The sequence below is a fragment of the Pagrus pagrus genome (assembly GCF_965226575.1).
Source record: "Pagrus pagrus genome assembly, chromosome: 20".
Classification (NCBI taxonomy): domain Eukaryota; kingdom Metazoa; phylum Chordata; class Actinopteri; order Spariformes; family Sparidae; genus Pagrus; species Pagrus pagrus.
The window spans coordinates 17918739-17942648 of record NC_140207.1 but is presented as its reverse complement, the minus strand read 5'-3'; the positions used below and the strand labels follow the sequence as shown (position 1 = coordinate 17942648).

The window sequence follows — 23910 nt, the reverse complement described above, 5'->3', positions numbered from 1 at the left end:
TAAGTTATGCCATCGACAAGAAAACCTCTTTGCTTTACCTCTTCAAATAAATGCTGCACTTCCTCCTTCAGTGTGATGTAGCAGGATCATAAAAGTGACTGTTTACTAAGCACACTGCACAGAAGGATATGTACACAAAGCTCATTTTATTTGGTCAGCAGATCATCAGCGCATAGAAGAAAAATTACAAAAATAATGTGAAAAATAAAAATGTTTTCTTTAGAAAAAAATCTCTTAACGGAGTGCAAGTTGTAGGTTAATCTCATCACAGCGGTTATTCTCTCTCGGCGTACACCAGCAGGGCCTCTGCAACGTGACTGATGACCACACTGACCAAACACAAGACAGGAAATCATGAATAGTTTGATGGTGACCTCATCTCAGTGTAGAATAAAGAGGATAAACATTAATCAAATTGTTTTTAGTTCCTAAAATAAGCAGGTGATGTTCTTACCAAGTGAGACCTGGAGCATTAATGTCCATGTTGAAAATAAATGGAGAGAGGGACATGGCAGTCACCTGGACAGACAGAGAAGCAAAATAATCTGTAGTTGTTGAGCAGTAGGTCGAGTCAATGCAACATAACCATTTTACTGAATGCAGTTCACTCAGTCATTTTCATTGAGGTCTAAATAAGCCTTAATTTGAGAAAAAAAAACAACCTTAAAGTTGATAAAAAATTTACCTTGGACATAAAAATCCAGACCCCAAAGTGCTCCAGCGAAAATCCACTTTTTAGTTTGACTGTCACCAACAGCAGCATAAACCCCAGCAGTGCACTGTCAGAAGAGTCACAATGAAGTGAGTGCTGCAAGCAAACATTAACTTTGATTTCTGACATAAAAACAAGTGTTGCACGAATCATACTGCAATTAATTTGACATATGAATGCAATATGATTCATAATTAGTGGGAATGACCTTCAGAAACACAATTTTCATTTTCTCAGGAAATAAACTAAAAATCATGACGATCATGTGACATTTGCAACAAGATTTGCCTCATGCAATTTGAATATTGCACTTGTTAATATTTCGATTTCTATTTTAATTCAATTAATTGTGCAGCCCTTATAAAAAAATCTAAGCTTGATACTAAAACATGTTATAAAGACTTAATAACTGATCCACTCATAACCATGTAAAGATAATACTGTATCTGCAGCCCTCCATATGTTACAAATAGTTAACTGTTGTTGTTTGATACCCCGCAAGGTTACATCGACAGTCGGGCTCAGCGTCAGATGTCAATTGGCAACTTAAGCCTGTTCTATTTTGATACTGTAGAATGTGAACTATACTAGTGCTGCCTCTCACTATAACAAGAACATCACGTGGCTGAGCCATTGTTCAAAACGACGAAAACTATTTATGTTGCTCTCTTCAATATAAAGTGGTTACAAAAAACAAAAAAACCTTCACCTGGCGCAGCAGCCACAGTGAAATGTGTAGGACTGAAGGGAGGGGAACTCCAAGGCACCCATGAGGTCACCTGTAGAGGGACACAGATGTGTTTGCAAGGTACAAATGTAGACTTTGTATTTTTAAAATGTTTGCATCATATGTGTTAGAATTGACACTCAGGACAGGAAATAAGAATAGTCTGCACAGAGTCATTCATACCCGTTGGGTGAGCAGCAATGGCCAGCAGCAGCACACTGTTATGTAAAGGCAAGAAAAGTTTAAATTAGTCACTGATGATACCTGAAGCTTTACTCAAAATGTCCTGTGACATTAAGTAATTTAATTTTAAAAGGAGTATCACTACAGTGTGTCAGGATGCAGAATCAAATCACTTCATTAAAATAAGTTAAAAGTATGAAGGTTTACTGTGAACTGTTGCCGTAAGCTACTATGTATACGCAGTTCCTTGTTTCTGCATATCAACTTGTAAAGGCCTGTTACCTCATTTCTTAACTTGAATGATGGGTTCCTCCTCCAGTCTTTCTGTTGCTATATTAGGGTTTAGCTGTGTGTGACTTAATCGAAAAAAAGGGATCTGAATATTCTCACTAACTCTGACTCATCGTGCTCCTTCGAGAGCTCCATGGAAGGCAAACAAACACGAACGGACCATCTGCGTGTTGCAACAAGAGATGGCACCTTTGTAAACGTTTCGTTTCTCAAAAGAAGACAGATATAATGAAATAAATATAAATCTACGGGCAGTTTAAATACTATTTGTGCTCAAAACATTCAAATGAGAAAAAAATAAGTTGAGATCATTAAAGAAAAACGTGCACACATTGACAAATGAATTCAATCTTTAAAAAGGTGCAATATGTAAGAATTGGCCATTTGTCGAATTCATACACACATCAAAAATTGGTGGAGCATATCACTAAAGTAACCGCTAACTGCTGCTAACTGTAGCTGCTGCTAGGTAGTTAGCTCGGTTAGCCATGCAGCTAGTGGTCCAGACGGAGAGGTTGGAGCACCGGCCGGGGGAATCTTGGTGTTTACGCCTCCAGCAAAAGAGCTTTGGACTGAGGCGGGACGTGGCTAGCTATCTTAGCACGCTAACTTCAGTTGATATCTTAGCCAAATGATACGTACACGTCATAACGTCAAAACTGTTAAAGGTGCACTGTGTGGATTTCGGGAAGAAATTTTGATCAGAAGAGAAAGATCTTCATTGACTGATTGTTTTTTTTATGCCTAAATGAACTAAATAAACAAACTCTCTTTGCTTTCACGACTGAATAAACTGAATGAACAACCTGACCTTAAAAGGACAACACAGTTTCAATATCGTTTTACTTTGTTTACATTTAGCGGACCCTGCCACCTTTCTAGTTTCAAACACTGTTCTGGTGACCTTAGTTTCCCCTGAGAACAGCTTGTTTATTCAGTTATGGAAAAAAATAAATATTTTTGAGTTTGTATTATTACCTAATTTTAAGATTTATCTAATATTAAAATTCTGAGTTTGAATTTCTACTCCAAACCTACATAGTTCCCCTTTAATTCTTCATATTCTGTTGATAATCTTTAAATGTATTCAACTAGAATTTTTGCATGTTGTTTTTGTTGTTTTCAGAAATATGTATTCTTACCTGAACAAGTAGTTGATGCACTGTTGTTCAAGGTCACTGCAACAAAAAAAAAAACACCGTGTGTGAGCGTCTTCAGTGAACTGTTTAGAAATTTAGTAAAAAAATTTTTTTTTTTAAAAGTGAAATATTGCTTCATTTGTTAGACTTACCTTAAATTACTGGGTTTGTGGTGAACTTGAAACACCTTGTATGCACCTAAGAAAATAAACATTATTCTTACATTCTCCATCAGAACGTCCTATAACTGACTCCTGGTTAGTGCACGTTGTGATGATGATCATCTTAAATATGACCTTTGTCACCATTCGTCCTTCTAATCTGGACTGCATTGGTTCACCACACAATCTAGATTAGATTAGCCTTTATTGTCTCTCTTGGGAGAAAAGAGTCTTGGGCATTCGATAGAGAAGACAGTCAACCTAGCAGCAACCACAGCAGTTGACATGCCCAGTATCCCACACAGATCAATAAACAGGAAAAATACACCAAGAGTATTTCACCCGATACACCATATTCACACGGCATCACATTCAGGGTGGAGGCTCGAATGTCGTACTGCTGTGTTCTAGGGTGTAATCAGTTCACTGCTTCCTGATTGATAAGAAACTGTAAGGACAATGAACAGTCCACTCCAGAGGGACTTCTGACTATCCTTCAAGGTAAAGCAACAGGTTTTACCTTGTTGTCAGGTTTTACATTGTCTTTTCAGTTGCTGATCAATTGGCGAGCTGTAAAACAACAACAATTTGCCAGATTGCCTACGTTTATACAACTTGCAACCTGGAATACAGCAGTATAACATTAACATTCCCCCACTGCAAAAACATTGCATAATTCACCTATATCCAAAACATTACATGCCCTACACCAGAAAACTGCACAAATACCCTACACTGTTGTGTTGCACACCAAGATATCACCTCCTCCCAAGAAAATGTCTGTTCAACTTACAGTTACAGGGTGTGGTTTGGGTCATTATCTCCTCAAACATCTCATGAACAGAAGGTGAGGGCAGAGCACTTATTATTTTTTTCAGCCCATCTGATCAGGTTCTGCACTTATGATCGAAACCTAAAGATTGGCATCCCCCAAGGCTTAAACCTCGGGTCTATGTTCTTCTGTTTATGTAACTCTTATGTAGACGTTACAGTTAACAGTGTAGCATCCCTATGGCATATTCTTAGACTTACCAACACAGAACAGATGACCAACAGCCCACAGATAACCACTGTAGTCAAACTGCAAAAAAAAGGCGAACATGTAAACAGTAGATTTTTTTGCCTTCTTGTATTCTTTCTCCTGAGTATAGTCATCATTTGATGATAATGAATTATTACCTGAGGATCGTAGAACGGGAGGTTGATGGCTGAGAGCAGTATGAAGCACAAGCTACAAGAAGCACATTTAAAATTGTAGTAAACAGGAATATTTCATCTTTGTGCTTTGTGTTTGTATTTTTGTAGTTTTATCATCAATGAACAATGCTACTTTCAACTGATATGTAGTGTATTTCCTAAAAATTGGCAAAAAAGGTCTTCATGGTTGCGTTCCATCTTGACGCAAGGATCCAACATATTGCACTACAACTCAGGTTGAAGGAAAAAGGGTCACAAACCTGATGAATTTCAGCCATTGCACCTTCTGTTGACAAAAGGACAGATCAGAAGACATTTTACAGAGCGAGATGCATCATAGTGGTTGTTAAAGCATGGACTATTTGGCTGTTAAGACTGTTCAAGGTCCTTTGAACTTTATGTTCCTCCATTTACTTTCAGTGATTAAGATAAAATGAACTGCACATAGCTGCAGACATTCACATACAGCAGGCAGTGCAGGCTCTTACCTCTCTATGGACGACCTTCAAGATTATGTAACTGACAACGTGAGAGGAATTCTGAAGAGTGAAGAAAAAAGGAATGTCCTAGACAGAGAAAAGATGATTTAAGATTAATGAGAATACAAATATTGTAATATAAAAGACAGGACATCTGTGTGTGGTAGGTTACATGACGTACTATGTGTGACAAGGCCCTGGAACCAGCATATATGTTTCCTACAAACAGGAGGGAGCCTGGAAGCCAGGAGAGAGCTGCTGATCTGTAAGACAACATTAATAATACATCTGCTTATTTACAGCCGCTGAAAACAGTTGAGTATAAATCCTGAAGCAGTATATAAAACTTACCTGGTGATGCGGCTCATCTCCACCCATCCCAGCTTCCCAGAGAGTAGAAGCAGGACGGCGCCGATAAATGTCTGCCATCTGTTAATATGCATTTTTTTTTTCATGTTAGTGAACACAGTGTCTGCACTCATTTCTTGGGGGCACACGACAGGTCATTGTGACATTAATTAAGATGCTGATTTAAAACTTATGGTGATCACACATTTTTAAGATTCATGAAGAGCAACATTTGTCCTTTAAGACTATCTGAGTGCTGAATTTGTTTGACCTTTTGAATGCACGCATGTATATGGAAGCCCATTTCTGCCATCTAAGGAAGAAAAAAGTCATAAATATAACTAAATATAAATATAGTAAATGGTGAATGGTAAATGTAAATTATGAGATAAAAAGTCTGTAATAATGAGATATTTTTTTTAATCAAGGCTTAGTAGTCATCATTTTCTTTTTTTGTTTCTGGCAGCAATTGGCTTCCATAGATTACACACTGTGATCACCATGAAAAGATAAAACATGAAGAGGTTCCGCATAAAGTATTTATCTTCAGCTACTCACCCTTGAAATAAGGTTGGATATGTGAATTTCAACACTGACAGGACAAACTGGAAAAACAAATAAACATACATTTCAGGTCCAAGGATCATCATAAGCAATACAATGCAATAACTTCTACAACTTATCAGGAGATGCTCCACCACTGGCACCAAAACCCATTTCAAAATCCTGCAGTTTCAACGTGTCCATTGCTTTCTGCAACAGCACAACATGGTATAACACAGCAATGGATATATTACTATTATTAATGTGTCTCTCTTCGATTCGGCATTCTTTACATGCAGAAACATGACATCTTTACGCGTTGTCTGCACACACTTCCTGAAACTGCTTCCTACCAAAATAAGAGTTGAGGCGTTGTTCACAGTGCGGCTTTGAAGGGTCTGGTTCATGCCCGATTAGTGCCTGCGATTTGAAACGGGTTTTAAGTCATGTTAACTTGATGGTTACTGCTGATGATGAGGGTTATATTGCAATGTTACGCAATTTTCAGAGGAATAAGTCACGGGCAAATGTGCAGGAACTGAGATGGAGTCTTGTTTGCTGCAAAATAAAAATGTATTGCATTATAAAGTCGATTGCTGGATTAAAAAAATGAAAAAGTCACATGTTTTTTCTTTTTAACACGTAAAGGAAATAATGCTGTTCTCACTTTGAGTTAACGACTCCCCATCCTCTCTGCACTCACCTTATTAGTGAAATATGAGACAACGAAAACGACGCCAAAAGCGAGACCAGTGAAATGTCTTCTCCACTGCATGTTGACCTGCCGACACGCCGCAGCTCGGACATGATTCCGGACAATAAAACTACACTAAACTAAGACATGTTGTCTGTTAAACTACAAACATCTCCAAAGATCGGAAACTTCCCTCAGTGTCCCGCTGACACGTCAAGGCGAAGATCGTCTATCTATGGGAAGAGCATTCACTGGCACAGAAGTGCGTCACGCAGCTTTTATTCAGGTACGCTTTTCTCATTTTCTGCAGGACATTCAAAACAGTATGAAAACAAACATATTCTGTAAAACGATTAGTCGATTAGTCTAACAGTAGGATGACAGAAAATTGTTTGCAAGCTAGTGATAATTTTAGCAATTTTCTGTAAATTTTAATGTATTAAGGGACCTATTAGCTCTCATATATAGCAATATGTAGGATACCAGATTCCCTGCACAAAATAAAAGTTAAAATATTAAAATACATTGTCTAAACTAAAAAATAAGAATAAAAAAGGTTCTTAATAACTAGTAAAACAGCAAGCCTATAGATTTTTTAAAATGTATTTGGGTTTTGGACTGTCAGCTGGACAAAACAAGTTATTTTAGGACATCAGAGATGACAACCCTGATGATGTCATCAAGGCTTGGTCCTTAAATTGTAACAGAAAGCCTGAAAATGAGGAAAGTGGTGATGTTAAGATACAGGCATTTGCTAAGCAGGAAGCATTTTCAGAAAGGTGCTTAGGAGGAGGGACTGGGATATTTTGACTCTGCCACTTTGATTTTGAACTTTCTGTCCCCCAACTCCACAGAAGCACAATGCAAAAATCACCGGAGTCCCCCTTTGAAGGAAAGGCTTTCTTTTTTTGCACAATTTTGCACAACTACACTTTTTGTTACTGATTATTAAAAGGTGCCTCAACCTGAGCTGAAATCCGTGGTGGTATCCCTAAAATAGGGTCAGAGTGACACCTCTCTCCTTTCCTTTGTTGCTGGATCGCTTGTGTTCGGGGCGGTCACGTGGTGTCCAGGAAGTTTCCGTGTTTACAGAGAGCGGACGGACTGTGGCTGCTTTGAGCTCGGCGTCTGAAGAGGATGGTCCGCAGTCATGGCTTTTCTAAAGACGCCAGAGCGGACTAAAGAAAGGTTTGTGCCTCTTTGTCTGTTGTTAACGCGTTGTTGTCTCAGACAGAGGGCTCACTCTGTGTGTCAGTCGGAGCTCCGCAGCAGCAGCAGCAGCAGCAGCAGCGGGCTGTTTGTCTCGGCTGGGGCTGAATCCCATTATTACATTCGTCTGGGCCACTCAGCTAATGAGAGCTTCACTGTCAGCTGCGCGTGTGTGATGCACTCTCGTTACTGTCTGCACGACACAATGTGACTGTGTGCTTCATGACAACCTGGTAAAGTACAGTGTTTAAAATGTCTCATCATATCTTTCTCATAAAACCTATTTTTAATCCTGCTCTGACTCCTCTAACCTTCACCAGAGGCCCCTCCTGACCTGACAGGGGCATAAATCCATATACAAGTTTTGAATATGACGTATCATAACCAGCCTAAGTGCATGATAGCCCATAAAGTGATTGTGATCACATGAAAAACAGTGGTATCGTATTGAATAAGTCCTCGGTGAATTACATACGTCTCTAAATTTACCACAAGAGGCAGCTCTTAAAAGCTTCTACATGATGTTTATCTGATCTAAAGAGAGGAGGCATTACATTCCCAGATTACTCAGTGTAGCGTGGCCTGCTGAGCCAGGAGGAAGAGCTGCCCAGCTCTGAAGAAAGGATGTGCAGAGCAGCTGTGCACTTATTACAGTGGAGTGCATCAAGGTGCCGATCAGCATAAATTTGATTTCTAGCAATATAACAATGTGGTGAATGTAGGATTCACCCTATGGATTTGTCTTCTACGATGTTAAACCATCTATTCTGACCCCAATGCTGATGGATGGAACCAACTTTTCTTCTTTTTATTGATTAACCTGTCTTTTTAAATGAATTCATTAGTTTAGTTAGGTTTATAATGTGACAGAAAATGGTGTGAATGTCTTGTTTTGTCCATACCCCAAAGATTTCTGTCATAGAGGAGTAAAGAACCCAGAGTATATTCACATTTGAGAAACAATCTCTTAAAAATGACTCAAAACAATTAATAAATGATTAAAGAAGTTGTAGATTAATCTTATAGTTGACAACTGATCGATTAATTGTCTAATCATTGCAGCAGTACTGATACCACTGCTGTGTTTTCCCAAGTTTAAAGTCTGTTTGCCTCAGTGTGTCGAACTCAGGAGAATCAGTTTTAAGGAAGGTAAAATCAGGTCAGGCATGCTGCGGCACTAACAACTGAGTCGACTGATTAAACTGATAGTGAAGACTGAATTTCAGAATGAAACTTGCAAAGTAACCGTATTTAAAGGGGCACTATGTAGTTTTGGAGGAGTAATTCAAACTCTTCAAACAAATATTAATGAGGTAATGATACAAAGAGATTTATTTTTTCCATAACTGAATAAATCAGCTGTTCTCAGAGGAAAATAAGGTCCCCGAACACTGTTTGGAGCTAGAAAGGTGACAGGGTCCGCCACATATAAACAAAGTCAAACAGTATGAAACTGTGTTGTCCTTTAAAGTGAGTTTGTTTATTTATTTTGTTTTAGAAGAACTTGCACCTTTTTAAAGGATAAGTTCACCCCAAAATGACAGTTTTGTCATTATCTATTCATCGATATCCATTGATATTTTACTCTCATGTGACTATACCAAACGATGTGTCATGCTAATGTTGCACCCGCCCCCTTCACTGTTGAGAATTGGAAAAGCAGTGTAAGGAGGCTACAGAAAGCTTTTTAGATAAACCTAAAGTCCCCCTGTGTTTTTCTTATTGTCACTTTACTTGGATGTTCGAGCTTCACTGTGCTGAATGGTGCTTGTGTGGTTTGTTTAGCAATTTCCCTTTCATTTGGGTCTGTGGTTACATCACATCCAATACCCAATCAGATACATATGACGAGATGAGTCAGAGTGAGGTGAGAGGGCATCTATTGGACATTCATTGTTTCAGTTTATTTCAGTGCAACGTGATACGCTAAACTCGGATTATTTTACATAATTAGTTTTGAATTTTCTACAATTTCTATCATACAGTTGTTAAGTATGCTCATTATAATGATGTGTATGAACTGCAGCAGGCGCAGCTCAGTCCACTGTGTTGAGTATCTTTCTATAAGGGTTTCACTGCTGACCCAAAGCACTGATTTGGAGAAGAAACATCCACTTACAATGTGCTTATATTGTTAATATATTCTAGTATAAGCTGCTTCCAGAGGAGCTCAGTATAGCTCTGTAAAGGAAGGAAGTGAGCATTTCACACACTTCAAACCACGTCTCTATGAAGCAGTAATGAGACGTTGAAGCCCTTTTACTAGTAAGCAGAAATATTGCCGAGTAACTGATCCTTGAATGACTCTAATTTCTTCACTGAACACATTGAGGTTTTGTGACAATACTAATTTCTGCTGTTGACTCAGTTTTATACTAATATATTAATCGTTGTATGATGCACTCGTATGTAGGACTGCCGTTTGTAACGCTTCATGTAGCATGATAATACCAATTAATCGTCACCACGTTTGTTGTCTGTAATTGCTCTAATAAACTCCTCACAGCTGGGAAAGCTCACAGTCTTTATGAACCTCAGCGGGTTGGTTTTGATGGGAAGAGCAGCTGTTTGTTGCTGTAAGTTTAGGGTTTCTGGAAATTAAGGATGGTGAAATGGGTGAAGGGCTAAAGGAAAAGTCAATTCCAATAGTGATGAGCAGGAAGGATATGATGGCAAACAGGTTTATGGGAAATGTAGTTTCTGTCTTGTGAAACGTAAGCTCAAACAATGGTTTACAGTTACATGAAATAGATTATAGTGGTGCTTTAGAATACTTCGTGTACAGCAGCATCTCAGAGGAACTCCCCGACAGTTTGGGAAACGATCTCTTGGCTTCTTGGACTCACTTACTATAGATTCAGATAAGACTGATACGCAGTTTCCAGCACAGAGATACTGTTTGTCCAGGATGTGTGGCCTGGTTTAGGATAGATGTTGGCTGTATCTGCCCTGCTCTGTCCAAAATGAAAGGAGAAAAGGCTTTCTTACAATTTCAAAATGTTGTGTTCAAGTGTTGTATGCTATAAGCGGTGGCAGCAATCTCCAAAAATATTGGGCTTGCTCCTTAAAAAGTGCAATAACTTTTGCAAGATGGAGTCTGATTACAACACTTTGGTAAACAGCCTGTGGTCAAACCTGAAGATCCAGTACAGGCGACACATTAGATCACATAGCTTTCAGTTTAAACATTCAACACAGGTATTATTATATATTTACAGTGCATTTAAAGGCACATTCCTTTTTTTTGGTATATTAATGTCACCAAAATGCAGATGTATAATTGAATAGTTTTTCTTTATGAATAATAATTTATAGTTTGTGTGTTTTTTCATCTGATTATTGAAATCATAGGACAGTTTTACTGCTTTAGTACTAACATTACTAATAAAAACAAACCTTTTTTTGGCATTTTACATATAAAGAGCACTCCACTGATGTAGCATTGCACTACTATAACACTGTCACACTCCTGATGGGAAGTTTTTAAAATATGCAGAAGCACAGATGTCCTTTTTAATCCCACACATTCTTTTTTCCTTGTCAAAACCAGATTTTCTCTCCTTTTGCTGGACTTGGAGGAATATTATTTCGAACAGCACACTGCATACCACGTGACGGCCAATTCGAAAAAGGAGAGGTAATCTGGATTGTTTAACGACGATGCTTCACCTCCGACTAGTGACATCTGTCACTGTAACGTCGGAGACCGCTTTAAATTATGAATTTTTGGATCTTGAGCACTGCTTCACCAGTGTCTTCTTGTTTCATCATCTGTGATTTTAAACCCAATAATGTGTAAAAACTCTGAGATCTGCTTGTAGCACTTGTGTTGTATTTATCAGGTGTTTGGTCAAAGCCTGTAAAGGTTGAGGACGCTGTGTTCGCCTGTTAGAAGCAGCTGTTCAAACATCATCTTATCCTGTTATGGAGGCTTGAGCAAACTAAAAAACATCCCAAGCCTCTCAGAACAAGATTATTCTGACAATTTAACTTTATTGTCATATTAAAGCAGGAGGAACACATGTCCAGTAAGGACACACTGACATGTAAACTCTACAGTGATGAGTCATGTGTTTTCCTCCTTTATTTTGTGGCATTAGTGTAATTCTGTTTGTACCAGTCAGCACACTAATTTCCATTGTTTGTCACAATGTTAGACACGTGTATAAATCTTTACAGCACAAAACAAGGAGGAGAGAGAAGAACATGTTTGTTTCTGGCTACAGGCGAACATTTAATTAGTATTTCTTCTTGCCAACATTTCCTGAAGAACTGTTTGTTTCTTTATATTTTATGTTTCTTTGTTGCACAAAGTATTCATTTATGTATCGGATTATATTTGTGTTATTCATTTTTGTTGTGTGGTTATATTTAACTAAAGAGGCTAATGGTTAAGAGTGGTAATAGTGCTAACAAGCTAACGTTACCTGTTTTCCTTCCAGAAAAATCAGAGGCTCATTCAAGGTCTGCTCCAGATCTGTCATATTTGATCCAGATGATCTTGAAGAGCCAATTTTAAAGGTTGGTGTGAGCAATCTTTGTTTTTATCATTTGTATTTAAACTCTTGGTACCAGATTAAAACTTTTTTCTTTTCAGGAAATGAGGTATGAAAATAATTTAAAGAAGTTGGGATAAATTGTAAATATTAGTATGGAAACGTTGGAGATAAGCTGGAGATATGAGAGTTAACATTGTATATGCAGTTTGAGAGAAATGATAAAAGGCCTATTAACTGAAATCAAGCTCTACTCATATTAAAGCCTGCCGTGTTTTTTGCATGTCTTTCATGGAAGTTGTGTGTCTGTGTCTTACAGTACATGTAGTAAGCATGTGATTGTAAATTATGACACACGATTATTTGTTTCTGTGTGTGTAGATTCCTCTCAGAGACTGTAAAAAGATCGAGTTTGTGGAGAAGGAGAACAACCCTTTTAATGAGTGAGCATCCTGTCATTCACACTCCGATGTTTATTTAGTTTGTCAAACTGGTTTGATGACTTCAGACTAGCAACAAGCCAGAGCAGCTCTGAAACCATTGTCTACTTAATTTGGAGCGTACTGTAATCGATCTGACCTCGACACATTTAAAATATATTCTGATACTGATAGTGGATGGTCCAGGTAGCTTTTCAATTTAATTTCAGTGTTTTCACTTTGTATTTAGTTTTGCTTGGAACTGTCCCTTTAAATCTCAGTAAGTGATTGACGGCCGTGATATTTTTTGATATTTAAAGTTTTTTGTTTCCCTCATAGGCCTCGCCCGTCTTCCATTTCTATTTCATGCGTGCAGGTAAGTTCTCATAAACACATCCATGCTATTATTTGTGACATATTGATCTTAAAGGTTGTAAAACGTTTCTTGTTTTATGTGATTTGGTGCTCACTTGTCTTTGATTGTCCAAATATATGATCTTGAGTTGTCTCTAGCAGTGTTTTATTGTCATCCATTTTTTAAAGATACAAAAATGTCATTTTCACTTTGATTTCAGGTTATTTACATCAAAGAGAGCAACGTCATAGCACCTTACAGAAATGAAAGGGTGAGAGAACTTTATGTCACTGTTTGTTTGTATCATGAAAAGAGCAAGGCCGTGTTATTATTATTATTATTATTATTACATCTATAATAGTCTGTTCTTATGTTTAAAAATATGAAATTGAGTTTAAACAGTGTGTCCAGTACAATCAGTCACACTTTAGTCATCACAACCTCAGATAAAATGTGGATTTGAGCCATTTGGAGACGTTGCTGCAGTGTTTTTAGTGGCTTCACACTTGGCTACAATGGTGTATCATCTGTGCTTAAGTCTTGTTCTCACTCCAAAACAGCAACATTTCAGCCATTATGTAATCAAGCCTACATTAAGATCTGTAATGGTTTGGTTGATGAGTGCAGGAAAGGCTCTGTGATTTGCTCATTAACTTAAATGAGACTCTTAAACTTGTCTCATCACTTCGACAGGGGGCAACGAAAATGAATTTCCAGTTGGAAGTTTGGAGTAAAACAGAAGATGTGGTTCAAACATTACTTCAGGTACGTCGCTACGCTAAAACAATAGGGATTTATGTCCTCTAGAGTCACAAGAAATGGGCATCCGTGACTCTGGAGCTGCTGTATTTGTTTAACTGCTCTGTGTGTGTTAGTGTTGTTCTCGATCATTTTGACTTTGAATTCATTTTGCAGCTCCACAGGGCATCCTGTCTGGAAAAGCTTGGAGATCAGACAGCAATGGTGAGTCAGTCAAACACACAGTCGGCCTCTGAAGTCTGAGGAAAGGATGAAAATCTTGAATAATTTATTCAGCTTCATGTATTTTGTTCCACATAATTTTGCATCTTTCAATGCGTTATTATTTTTTTGATCATCCGTGAGCAAACATACATTTGTTGTGTATTTCTACTAGATTGCAGCCAATTTACAGTCACGACTGGCGAGGTCGTCTTTTGACAAAAACTGGTAGGTTGATGTCAAACCGGGACGTTTATCTGTGTTTTACCTATAAACAATACGACGTTCTAATCAAAAACGTCATGATTAAGTGTTGTTGTTTTAATCATTTGTGTGTTAGTATTCAGCTGTTCTGAATGTGCTGTAAAGCTTTCAGAGTGTAGCTGAGAAGCCTCACATGGAGTGTGCGGTGGAGATGGTCATGCCTCTGGTGTCCAATCCGGGACACATCTGCGTAACAGATGAAAACCTCTACTTCCAGCCGCTCAATGGATATCCGGTGAGCTGCCAGCGGTCATGCTATCCCCTCAGTGGGGGCGTTTCAGTTATTGACCTGAACTGCTCTTATCTTTTTTATTTGACTTGTCATTTCAGGAACAAGTGATTCAAATCAAGCTCCACAGAATCAGGAGAATCTACAAGAGGCGGCACGGACTACGACCGCTGGTGAGGACATCGAGCAGGTCCATGAATAAGAGTGTGACTTCCTCTTAGCCGGTCACAACTATTACTAATTTCATGTGTCTATGCGCACATCTCTCCTCATCCAGGGTCTTGAGGTGTTCTGCACTGAGAATGATTTCTGCTCCGACATCTACCTGAAGTTTTACAACACAGCCGACAGAGATGAGATCTACTACTACATCGCCACTTTCCTGGGTGAGAAAACTCAAGCGTCTTGAGTCTTACAAATAAGAAGTATCAAAGATTAAGTCTTTTGGACGTAAGGCAGCAGCTTACGTCCAAAAGACTGTTTTATGGTAACTGCCTGTCAGAATGGACAGAATCCTCACTTTGTTTGCTTAACATCACAACATCACAATTATAAACATTACATTACAGCACACAGGTTTAATTATTAACATATATCCAAAATATAAATATTTGCATTTGGTAATGATTGGTGAGACTCTAGGGCTGCAGCTAAGGATTATTTTCATATGGAATTATCTGTCTGTAGCTGTTTGGTCTACAAAATGTTTCCCCAAGCCCACGTTGACGTTCTCAGATGCCTCGTTCAGTCCACAACTCAAAGATATTGAGATTACTGTCACAGAGGAGGAAACGGAACAGAAAATGTTACTTTCATTTCCTTAAAAAATGATTCAAACCGATAGAAATAGTTGGTGATTTAATAATTTAATAGCTGGCAGCTAATCACTTCACTGCCACAGCTCTACCCATAACACATGCTTGATTAAACCCTGCTGTTTTTCTCCTTCCTGCTCAGAGAACCACATAACGGAGCACACAGCAGAGAGCTACATGCTGCAGTGGCAGCGCGGCCATCTGAGCAACTACCAGTACCTCCTTCACCTCAACAACCTGGCTGACCGCAGCTGCAACGACCTCTCCCAGTATCCCGTCTTCCCCTGGGTCCTCAATGACTACAGCAGCACTCAGTTGGGTGGGTCCACAGCAAAGAAATACACATATCAGGATCTGGGGCCGTACAGCTTCTGTGATGCAGTTACTGTGCGTACATCCAGTTGTTGTCATAACTCAGATTGTGTGTTGTGTGTGCTTTCCCAGATATGACAAACGCTGACACGTTCAGGGACCTGAGCAAACCTGTAGGTGCCTTAAACAAGGAGCGGCTGGACAGACTGCTGGTGAGATGTAACCCATTGATTATGTCTACGGCTTTTATTTATCTTCAGTCAGCTCAGTAACCAGAGTTCTCGTGTTCACAGGCTCGCTACAGAGGCATGCCTGAACCTCCCTTCATGTACGGCAGTCACTACTCCTCTCCAGGCTACGTCCTGTTTTACCTGGTCAGAGTCGGTATGTCCCACACTACCTCATTATGCAAACTACAGCACGTGTGGGCGCACAGCACACACAGCCTGCATTCATTGTGTGTTATACACGGTTGACATCTGCTCAACCAGAATGTTTGAGGTTTGTGTCAGTTTATTTAGAGGCAGATCTGACACTAACATCTGAAATTCAAATTCTCAGGGTACGTCCAAAACAAAATCAAATATGATGGAAACAGGTTTTAAAATCCAAGCCAGAAAATGAAGATTTTTGAGAGACATATTGTAAAGATTTCCAACGACATGAACATGTTAACGGTTTAATACTAAAGGTGTTAGATATTTAAAGAAGAATAACTCATCTTGCAGCCCCATAATCAACCTCAGTATGTGATGCCACAGCTGTTAACATGCGATACTACAGACTATCACACAAACAGGAGGTTTGGTCAGTTTTGCTTCATATGTGTTCTGGTTCTTGAAGTCTGTTAATATGTGTGTGCCACTTTTGTTTCTACTGAAAATGTTAAATAATTTGTTAATCCTTGCCGTCTTCTTCCCTGCAGCTCCAGAACACATGCTGTGTCTCCAGAACGGCCGCTATGACCATGCAGATCGCATGTTTAATAGGTACATAACCAGCATGCATTGCAGGATATCTTCAATCACAAATCAGTGATGCAGTGCAGATTGTATTCCTCTTTTATTGGTGTCGAAATAGCCACTGACAATTGAGAACATCTAAACAAACAAAAGAAATACATATGATAAATGATTAAAATATTTCTTTAAACTACAAATCCTGTATTGTAACACTAATAAATGACAGTTTCTGAATACAGGCTGTGTGTATTTCTACGTGGATTGAGCAATTCGTTACTTTAACAGTATTTATATATCACTTAATCCTGCTGTATTATCAAAAAGACAGGAAATGTACTTTCTAGAATATGGGACCTTTTAAATGATTGACAGTGTGATTTTGCACGTTGATATTTACTGATGTGTATTTATCTTTACAGTATAGGTGAAACATGGAAAAACTGCTTGGAGGGGGCAACTGACTTCAAAGAGGTAAAAACTGAGTCTACTGTGTGTCATGTCAGTTAGACACTAAATGTAATTATTGCTGTGTATTTTCCTGAAAGTAAAGGCTTCTACTATCAATCGTAATCCGTCCAAAATCACCATATTGTGCTAATCAGACTCTGTGCTTGTCATGGATATAATTTGAGTTAATCCATTCAGTTGTTTATGTTGTATCTCCCTGGCAAAGCATCATTTAAAGTGTCTGTAGAAGAATCGTGTGTCTCATGACGCGTTTGCTGTCTTGTGTGTGCGTCTCCAGTTGATTCCAGAGTTTTATGGGAGCGACTGGAGCTTTCTAGAAAACAAACTGAGTCTCGATTTGGGCAGAAAGCAGAACGGAAGCTTCGTTGGTGACGTCGTTCTCCCACCGTGGGCCTCAGGTAACTTCCTGTTTAGTCACAGCATGCATGTAAAATCTGTTGGACGCTGGTGTTGTGTCCTGAACCCTCCTTTAGCACCCACACCAACATCCACCTGACAACATAATGTATAATGCTCTCAGCATGTGTTGCTTCATGTTTCCTCTGTCCTGTCTGTCTCGACTGCAGATGCCAGTGATTTCCTTCAGAAGCACAGGACAGCTCTGGAGAGTCAGTATGTGTCGGAGCACCTTCACGAGTGGATTGACCTGGTGTTTGGCTTTAAACAGAGAGGCAGTGAAGCTGTTGCAGCTCACAACGGTAAGACTACCGCCAGCTGTTTTCAGCATCAAGCGCACCAAAACTGGACGAAGACTCATATTTACCTTCTTGTCTTTCAGTGTTCCACCCACTGACCTATGAAGGTGGCATCGACTGTGACAGGTATCAAAGAAAGTCTCTCACAAATTATTACTATTAAAGATATTTAACATGATGTTGTGTAACTCACTTTCCGTTTCTTTGGGAAGCATTGAGGACCCCGACCAGAGAATCGCCATGCTAACACAGATCCTGGAGTTCGGCCAGACGCCCACACAGCTGTTCACCAGCCCCCACCCTCAGAGGATCACACCGAGGTTTCACAACATGACCCGGAGCTCCAGCATCAACTCACCGCTCAGTGAACTGTCTCCAGGTAGAAACACACACAAACTGTTAAAGCAACTTTGGATGTTGGTACACATGGACGCGGGAAGTAGGAGCACTGAGGGCGTTAGCAGCATCCTCTAAAACAAGGCTTTCTAAGAAACCACTAAGTGATTTAAAAAAAAAAGTGTGATGCAGATTGGCAGCAGTGAAAGAGAGTGAGCAAGTGAGAAAGAGAGAGCGTGAGAATATGAACAGGACTGCCCACAGCGAGAATAAGATCATGACGCCTAATGTTCTGGTTCATCAGTCAAGTGTATGAACTACTACTACTACTGCAGACTGGAGTCTCCATTAACAGTGACACACTGTGTTATATACGCTCGTCTCCTCTACACCTGTATCCTTACCACACTGCATTATTATAAACTATGAGGTTATTGGTCCCCGGCATTAACATGTTGTCCCGAGTGGCCACATAAAACACGTACATCCCTGTGACAAACGGACACAATGTTTTTTTACACAACAAAGAAATAACATTTGCTGAATTTACAAGAAGGCCCAAATAAATAAGAATGTGTCATTGACATCCTTCCACAAAGTTTATTAAGTTTATCCAAACACAACAAAACACGAAACTGTGCGATGGAGAATTTCTCTCCCTCTTCATCTTCTTGCTGTTGTTGTCTGTGTAGTTGCTGTGGCTGCCTTCAGTGTCCCTGTTGGCACCTCCCTTTGGGAGATTATAAGAAAAGTAAACTGCACACAGCACAGTCATAATAATGATATAATGTAATAGTGATGATTTACACCCCCAAGGGTGGAAGTCAAAAGTTGTCTCAGGGTGTCTGGAGGTCTTTAAATTCAGTTTTATAAATATAAGGCCTCAAAAGTCATTAAATATCTTAAATCCTAAATTTGAACTAATAAAACAATTGGATCGACTGCTGGCTTAATTTATTTCTCACTGATTAATTGTATAAAAGTTCATTGTCGTCATAAACAACCATGCATCCACAACCATCTAACACATAAGGATGTCATTTTAGATTTCCCTACGTGTGCAGCAGTTATCCCTCTGTTGTTTTGCAGCCTCTCAGAGCGAGGACTCGTCCTTTGAGGACCTGACCGAGGAGAGCAGGAAGTTGGCCTGGGCGAACATGGGAAATCTGAAACTCCTCTCCAGCCACAAGATCCATAAAGAGTACGTGAGGAGTCATCCAGCTGGCTGCAGTAACGACAAAGTGCAGATATAATTGCATTGCTAACCCGTAGACTGAAATGAAAGCTTTGATTCAAATATGAGGAAGTGCATGCAAAGCCAGGAGGCAGCGGGCAGCTGAGTTCTGAAAATAGTCACTTATTAAAGTGTATTGTGGGGACGCTGCTGAGGACAGGTGGCTGCTGTAGAGCTGCTTCCTCCTCTTTAGAAACTAAAACAATGTTTTCTCACATCTAACTAAACATTGAACTTCTTTAGAGTTTCAGCAGTCTCAGTTTTATGTTGTGTGACTGCTACATTAACCCGAGTACACATTTGTTCTCTAGATATTTCAGCTTGTTTTGTGTTTTGGACTAAGCGAGTCTTTGTGTTGACTGTGCAGGGCTGTGACGGGCATCGCTGTGACAAGAGATGGAGCAGCTATTTTCTCCACATCCCAAGGTCGGCAAAATACCTTCACATCTCAAAGCTTACATCTATCAAACTGGTTAATAATCAATCATAATAATAATAAAAATTTCAGTCATTTTTCAAGCAGAAATATCAAATATTTGTTGGTTTCAGCTTCTTAAATGTGAGGATTGGCTGCTTATCTTTGTCATTTATGACAGTAAATGAAGAGTGTTTGGGTTTTGGACTGTTTGTTGGACAAAAAAATATACTTTTGAAGACAATGTGATGATCATTTTTTGACTACACTAACAGTTGACTGATTAATCCTGAAAATAATCTGCAGTTTAATAGATAATGAAAATAAACAGTAGTTGCAGCCCTACTCAACATCTCAACCACTTCTGCCTCTAGTGGCCCTCTGGGGTTCCTGTGTTACTGTAATGGTGCACAAGGCCCTCACACAGAAATAAACCAGTTAATTAATTAATAATTAGAGAATCAGTTTTAGCCGAGTGGTCCACTGTTTCCTCACTGCAGCTGTGTCTCATTGATGGGAATATGTGAAAAGTAGAGTTGCACTCACCTGTTCGCTCTTTCTTCCAGACTCAACACTTAAAATGTTTTCCAAAGAGCTGCAGGACTTCCAGAGGAGCATGTCCTTCTCTAACATGGTACAGTCTGCAGCTGTATCTACTCAGCACTTCACCATCTCCGCCTGCGTTCCTCATTCTAACTCTGACTTAACAATGAACTATTTTTCAGGCCCTGTCATCATGTTTGATGCTGGCAGATGGGAAAACTGTGGTGTGCTCTTCGTGGGACAACAATGTGTATGTAAAGTCCATCCGGTCAATTGATTTGGTCTTCAGACAGATGTTCACGAGTTCACACTGATGTTTTTCTTCCCTCAGGTATTTCTACTCCATCCCGTACGGCAGGCGGCAGGACACACTGATGGGTCACGACGACGCCGTCAGTAAAATGTGTTGGTTCGACGACCGGCTGTACACGGCGTCCTGGGACTCCACCGTCAAGGTCAGACTAAAGCAGTGTAATGAAGCGATGGGCAGAAACAGGATTGAGAGCCACAGATGATGATGATGCTGTTTGCTTCACAGGTCTGGCAGTGTGCTGCTGATAGCTCGTCCAGTCACAAGAGATCCCAGTTTGAGTTACTGGCTGAGTTGGAACATGATGCTGGGGTGAGTGAGGAGGCTGACTGTTACAGTGTGTTAGTTTATATCTAATTGTCTTAAGTCTAACAAAGGAAGTTTGAATGATGTGAGTCCAGGCCAGCAGGAGGCATGTTTATCTTCTGTGACTGTTTATAAAAAACTGGAAAACATTTTTTATCAGGGTGGAAAATGTTCCTTTTCTCATAATTATGTGTAGGTGATAACACTAAATGTTCTATAAATATATAATAATTGTCATGTCGTGCCCATTTTTGACAAATAACAAACAAACCTTTTGTCAAACACTAAAAAGTAGTAGCAGCAAACCTGTTTTCCTTCTGTATTATTACTTCTCTGACACCTCTGTGCAGGTGAACACCATCAGTCTGAATCCAGCGGGGACTCTGCTGGTGTCTGGCTGTAAAGATGGCACCGTCACCATCTGGGACACCAGCAGCTACGCAACACTGCAGCAAGTCCACTGCCACACAGGAACCATCCACCACGTGGCCTTTAGTCCTGGTACGTGTCAGACCAGCCAATACGACCCTTTGAGTACTGGTAATGAAGTAAAGTTGTAACTTTTATACACTGCAGATAACTTTCATAGAATACAACCTCATATTGTATAACTAACAGTCCATTAACCAAGTCTCCCCTCAATAACCTCCTAATTACCTCTGATTAACAGCAATTAAGGAAGTTGTTGTACATAAACTAACATCTTGATACTTTTTGTTCTGCCGAGCTCTTTAAGCAGCTGTTATGTTCTGCTGTATGACTCACAGGGATCTTTGCTACAGAAGAGAGGACGTTTTAGGTATTTTTGGCAACGCTGTTTGCTCCAACTGTGACTGTGACAAACTTTATTGTCCCAGCGATCAAGGCAACATCTGGGAGTATTATGTAACTACATCTAAAAGCCTTATAAAAACCTGGCTGTATGACAGCAGTACAGCACTGCAGTGTACACTCCTTTTGTTGTTACACTAACAGAAACCCCTTGATTCTCATAGACACAATGACAGACTGCTTTAAAGCAATGACTCTGTTTTTGCATCCTCAGACAGCCGACACATTCTCAGTGTTGGTGCCGACTCCTGTATGAAGGTTACTGACGTCCAGACGGGAATGGTGATCTCATCAGTGAAAGCTGAGGAGGAGCAGAGGTGAGACCCACAGAGAGACAGAGGCAGATTACAGGCTTCTTACAAAGTCATGGAAGTTTAGAAAATGCTGTATGTATTATAATGTTGTTTCCTGGTTTCGGAATTGGCAAGAATTAAATAAACAAAGTGAGAATATACATTGATCGTTGTGGGTATAGAGAAGAATTTTTCACAATTTAATTTATGATAACAGTTTAGAAGATATGATAAAGGCTTCAAAAGTCTGGAGCTTTTTGGTTTAGGTACCTTGAAAAGTGCTTTTATGAACCTTGAGATGAGTTTGAGACAAAGCCAGAGGTGCCACAATCTGAAAGTGAACCTATCTTTGTTATAAATCTTCTGATTTTCTAAATAAGTTTCCTTCCCCCAGAGCCAGAGCCAGTAAATTGATTTTGCAAACCTAGCTCCCAAACAAATGGCCTTTGTTGACAACAAAAGCTGATTCACAGTCTTCCTGCTTACTGATACTGTTAGTTAAAAGAACGTCCTGTCTGTGTGCCTCCAGGTGTTTCTGCTGGGACGGGAACTCGGTGCTGTGTGGGGGACGGTCCGGTGACCTCCTGCTGTGGGACCTGCTCAGTAACACAGTCACCAAGAGGATCCCTGCACACTCAGGTACTGTTTATCTTCCAGTCAGCAGCTCACCTTGTTTCTTATACCGAGTCACAGCAAATCCAAGTGTTACATGAGGATTTATAAGTTTCTCTACTAATCCTACCTGCACATACGTGTTTTAAATAATGATCATTATCTTTTGAAGCACAAATGTAGGACTTCTATGTTTTCTTTAAATAGATTATTATTATGCACATATTCATTGTTGGTCTGTGTGTGTCCGTGCAGCTGCTGTCACAGCCATGTGGATGAACGAGCTGTGCACCACAGTGATCACAGGCGGAGAGGACAGACAGACCATCTTCTGGAAGATCCAGAGTTAAGAAGAAAGAGAGTAAAGAAGAAAGAGAAAGACTTCCGGGTCAATGTACTGGACAATACTGGCCAAGTATCCTGCAGACTACATGACCCAGCTATCTGACTCTGAGCGGAGACTCCTCAAACGTACTGTAAATGTACAGGACACAAAGCAGGAGGAGGAAGATGAGTTAACTGTTCTCAGTCCAAACCAAACAAAAGGTCACATACAGTCGTGTTAGTTCATATCTACCTGCACATTGAGAGAAAATGTCCAATTTGCAGTTTAGTGCATGAGAGCAGGAAGCTAAAACAGTGTTCACGCCTTATTTTTCATTTGTGTTTTCAGCTTCTTTTACATTTGTGTGGATTTTTTCCCCCATGTATTATTTGTTATGTACCATGTTACATTGCTTTTTAACATTTAAATCATGTGTCTATAGCTTTATGTGCATTATATTCTATGAAGTGGACATTAAATGTCTGTCCAAAGCTTCAGGCTGCTCAGGTGTTATATAAAATACAAATTAACACTGATATCTAATCGTCCTCTGTTCATCGTCTCTTCTTTGTTACTGTTTCTCCGGCCTCAGAGGTTTCTGCGAACTGATTGTTTTCCAGTGCTTTACAAAAAAGTGTCCATAAACATAAAGTTTTCAAGAATCGAGGGCACGATTAAGTCTTGAGTATGAAACACTCCCTTTATGTAGACTTAAACAATGTCTGTATAGATTGTGTGTGTTATAGTGTGTTGACTCTGGAGGGTGATTTTGATGTGATGAAAGAAAAGAAAGATCCTGTGAAGGGGCCTCTCATACACAATGCAACAACAACACCTCTGCACTCTGAAACCCATCATTACGATGGCTTGCACCACACCACAAAGGCTTTTTACTGCACGGAGCAAAGCGGCTCACAGTTTAGACATTTGAGCTCCGTTATTGAGTATTTATATTAACACTGTAGAAGTGTAAAGGGGGAGACAGTCCCTTCTTTTTTGTGCTTCAGGGTGAGTCAGGACTGTTTCACTTGTCTTTAACCTTCCAGT

General features: G+C 39.6%; 2 protein-coding genes across 2 annotated transcripts; one reads left to right on the top strand and one right to left on the bottom strand.

Moving 5' to 3' along the window:
- Window positions 1–19: 19 nt before the first annotated feature.
- Window positions 20–6672, bottom strand: tmem241 (transmembrane protein 241). The gene is made up of 15 exons (XM_084339962.1): window positions 6484–6672; window positions 5796–5842; window positions 5241–5318; window positions 5071–5152; window positions 4899–4976; window positions 4671–4696; window positions 4393–4444; window positions 4246–4294; window positions 3205–3250; window positions 3056–3091; window positions 1623–1657; window positions 1422–1491; window positions 686–779; window positions 455–519; window positions 20–329 (listed from the first exon to the last, which is right to left on the bottom strand). The coding sequence occupies exons 1-15, from the start codon at window positions 6553–6555 to the stop codon at window positions 275–277; spliced, it is 885 nt and encodes a 294-aa protein (XP_084196088.1). The 5' UTR covers window positions 6556–6672; the 3' UTR covers window positions 20–274.
- Window positions 6673–7481: 809 nt separating this feature from the next.
- nsmaf (neutral sphingomyelinase (N-SMase) activation associated factor) lies at window positions 7482–23406 on the top strand. Its single transcript, XM_084339955.1, has 31 exons — window positions 7482–7662; window positions 11234–11320; window positions 12126–12204; window positions 12561–12622; window positions 12938–12974; window positions 13174–13224; window positions 13647–13718; window positions 13869–13916; window positions 14089–14141; window positions 14283–14412; window positions 14508–14579; window positions 14684–14792; window positions 15364–15540; window positions 15666–15745; window positions 15827–15917; window positions 16459–16522; window positions 16915–16966; window positions 17241–17361; window positions 17530–17661; window positions 17742–17784; window positions 17871–18037; window positions 19084–19195; window positions 19596–19654; window positions 20210–20277; window positions 20369–20436; window positions 20518–20641; window positions 20725–20808; window positions 21153–21303; window positions 21848–21950; window positions 22456–22565; window positions 22794–23406. The coding sequence occupies exons 1-31, from the start codon at window positions 7625–7627 to the stop codon at window positions 22886–22888; spliced, it is 2739 nt and encodes a 912-aa protein (XP_084196081.1). The 5' UTR covers window positions 7482–7624; the 3' UTR covers window positions 22889–23406.
- The last annotated feature ends 504 nt before the right edge of the window (window positions 23407–23910 follow it).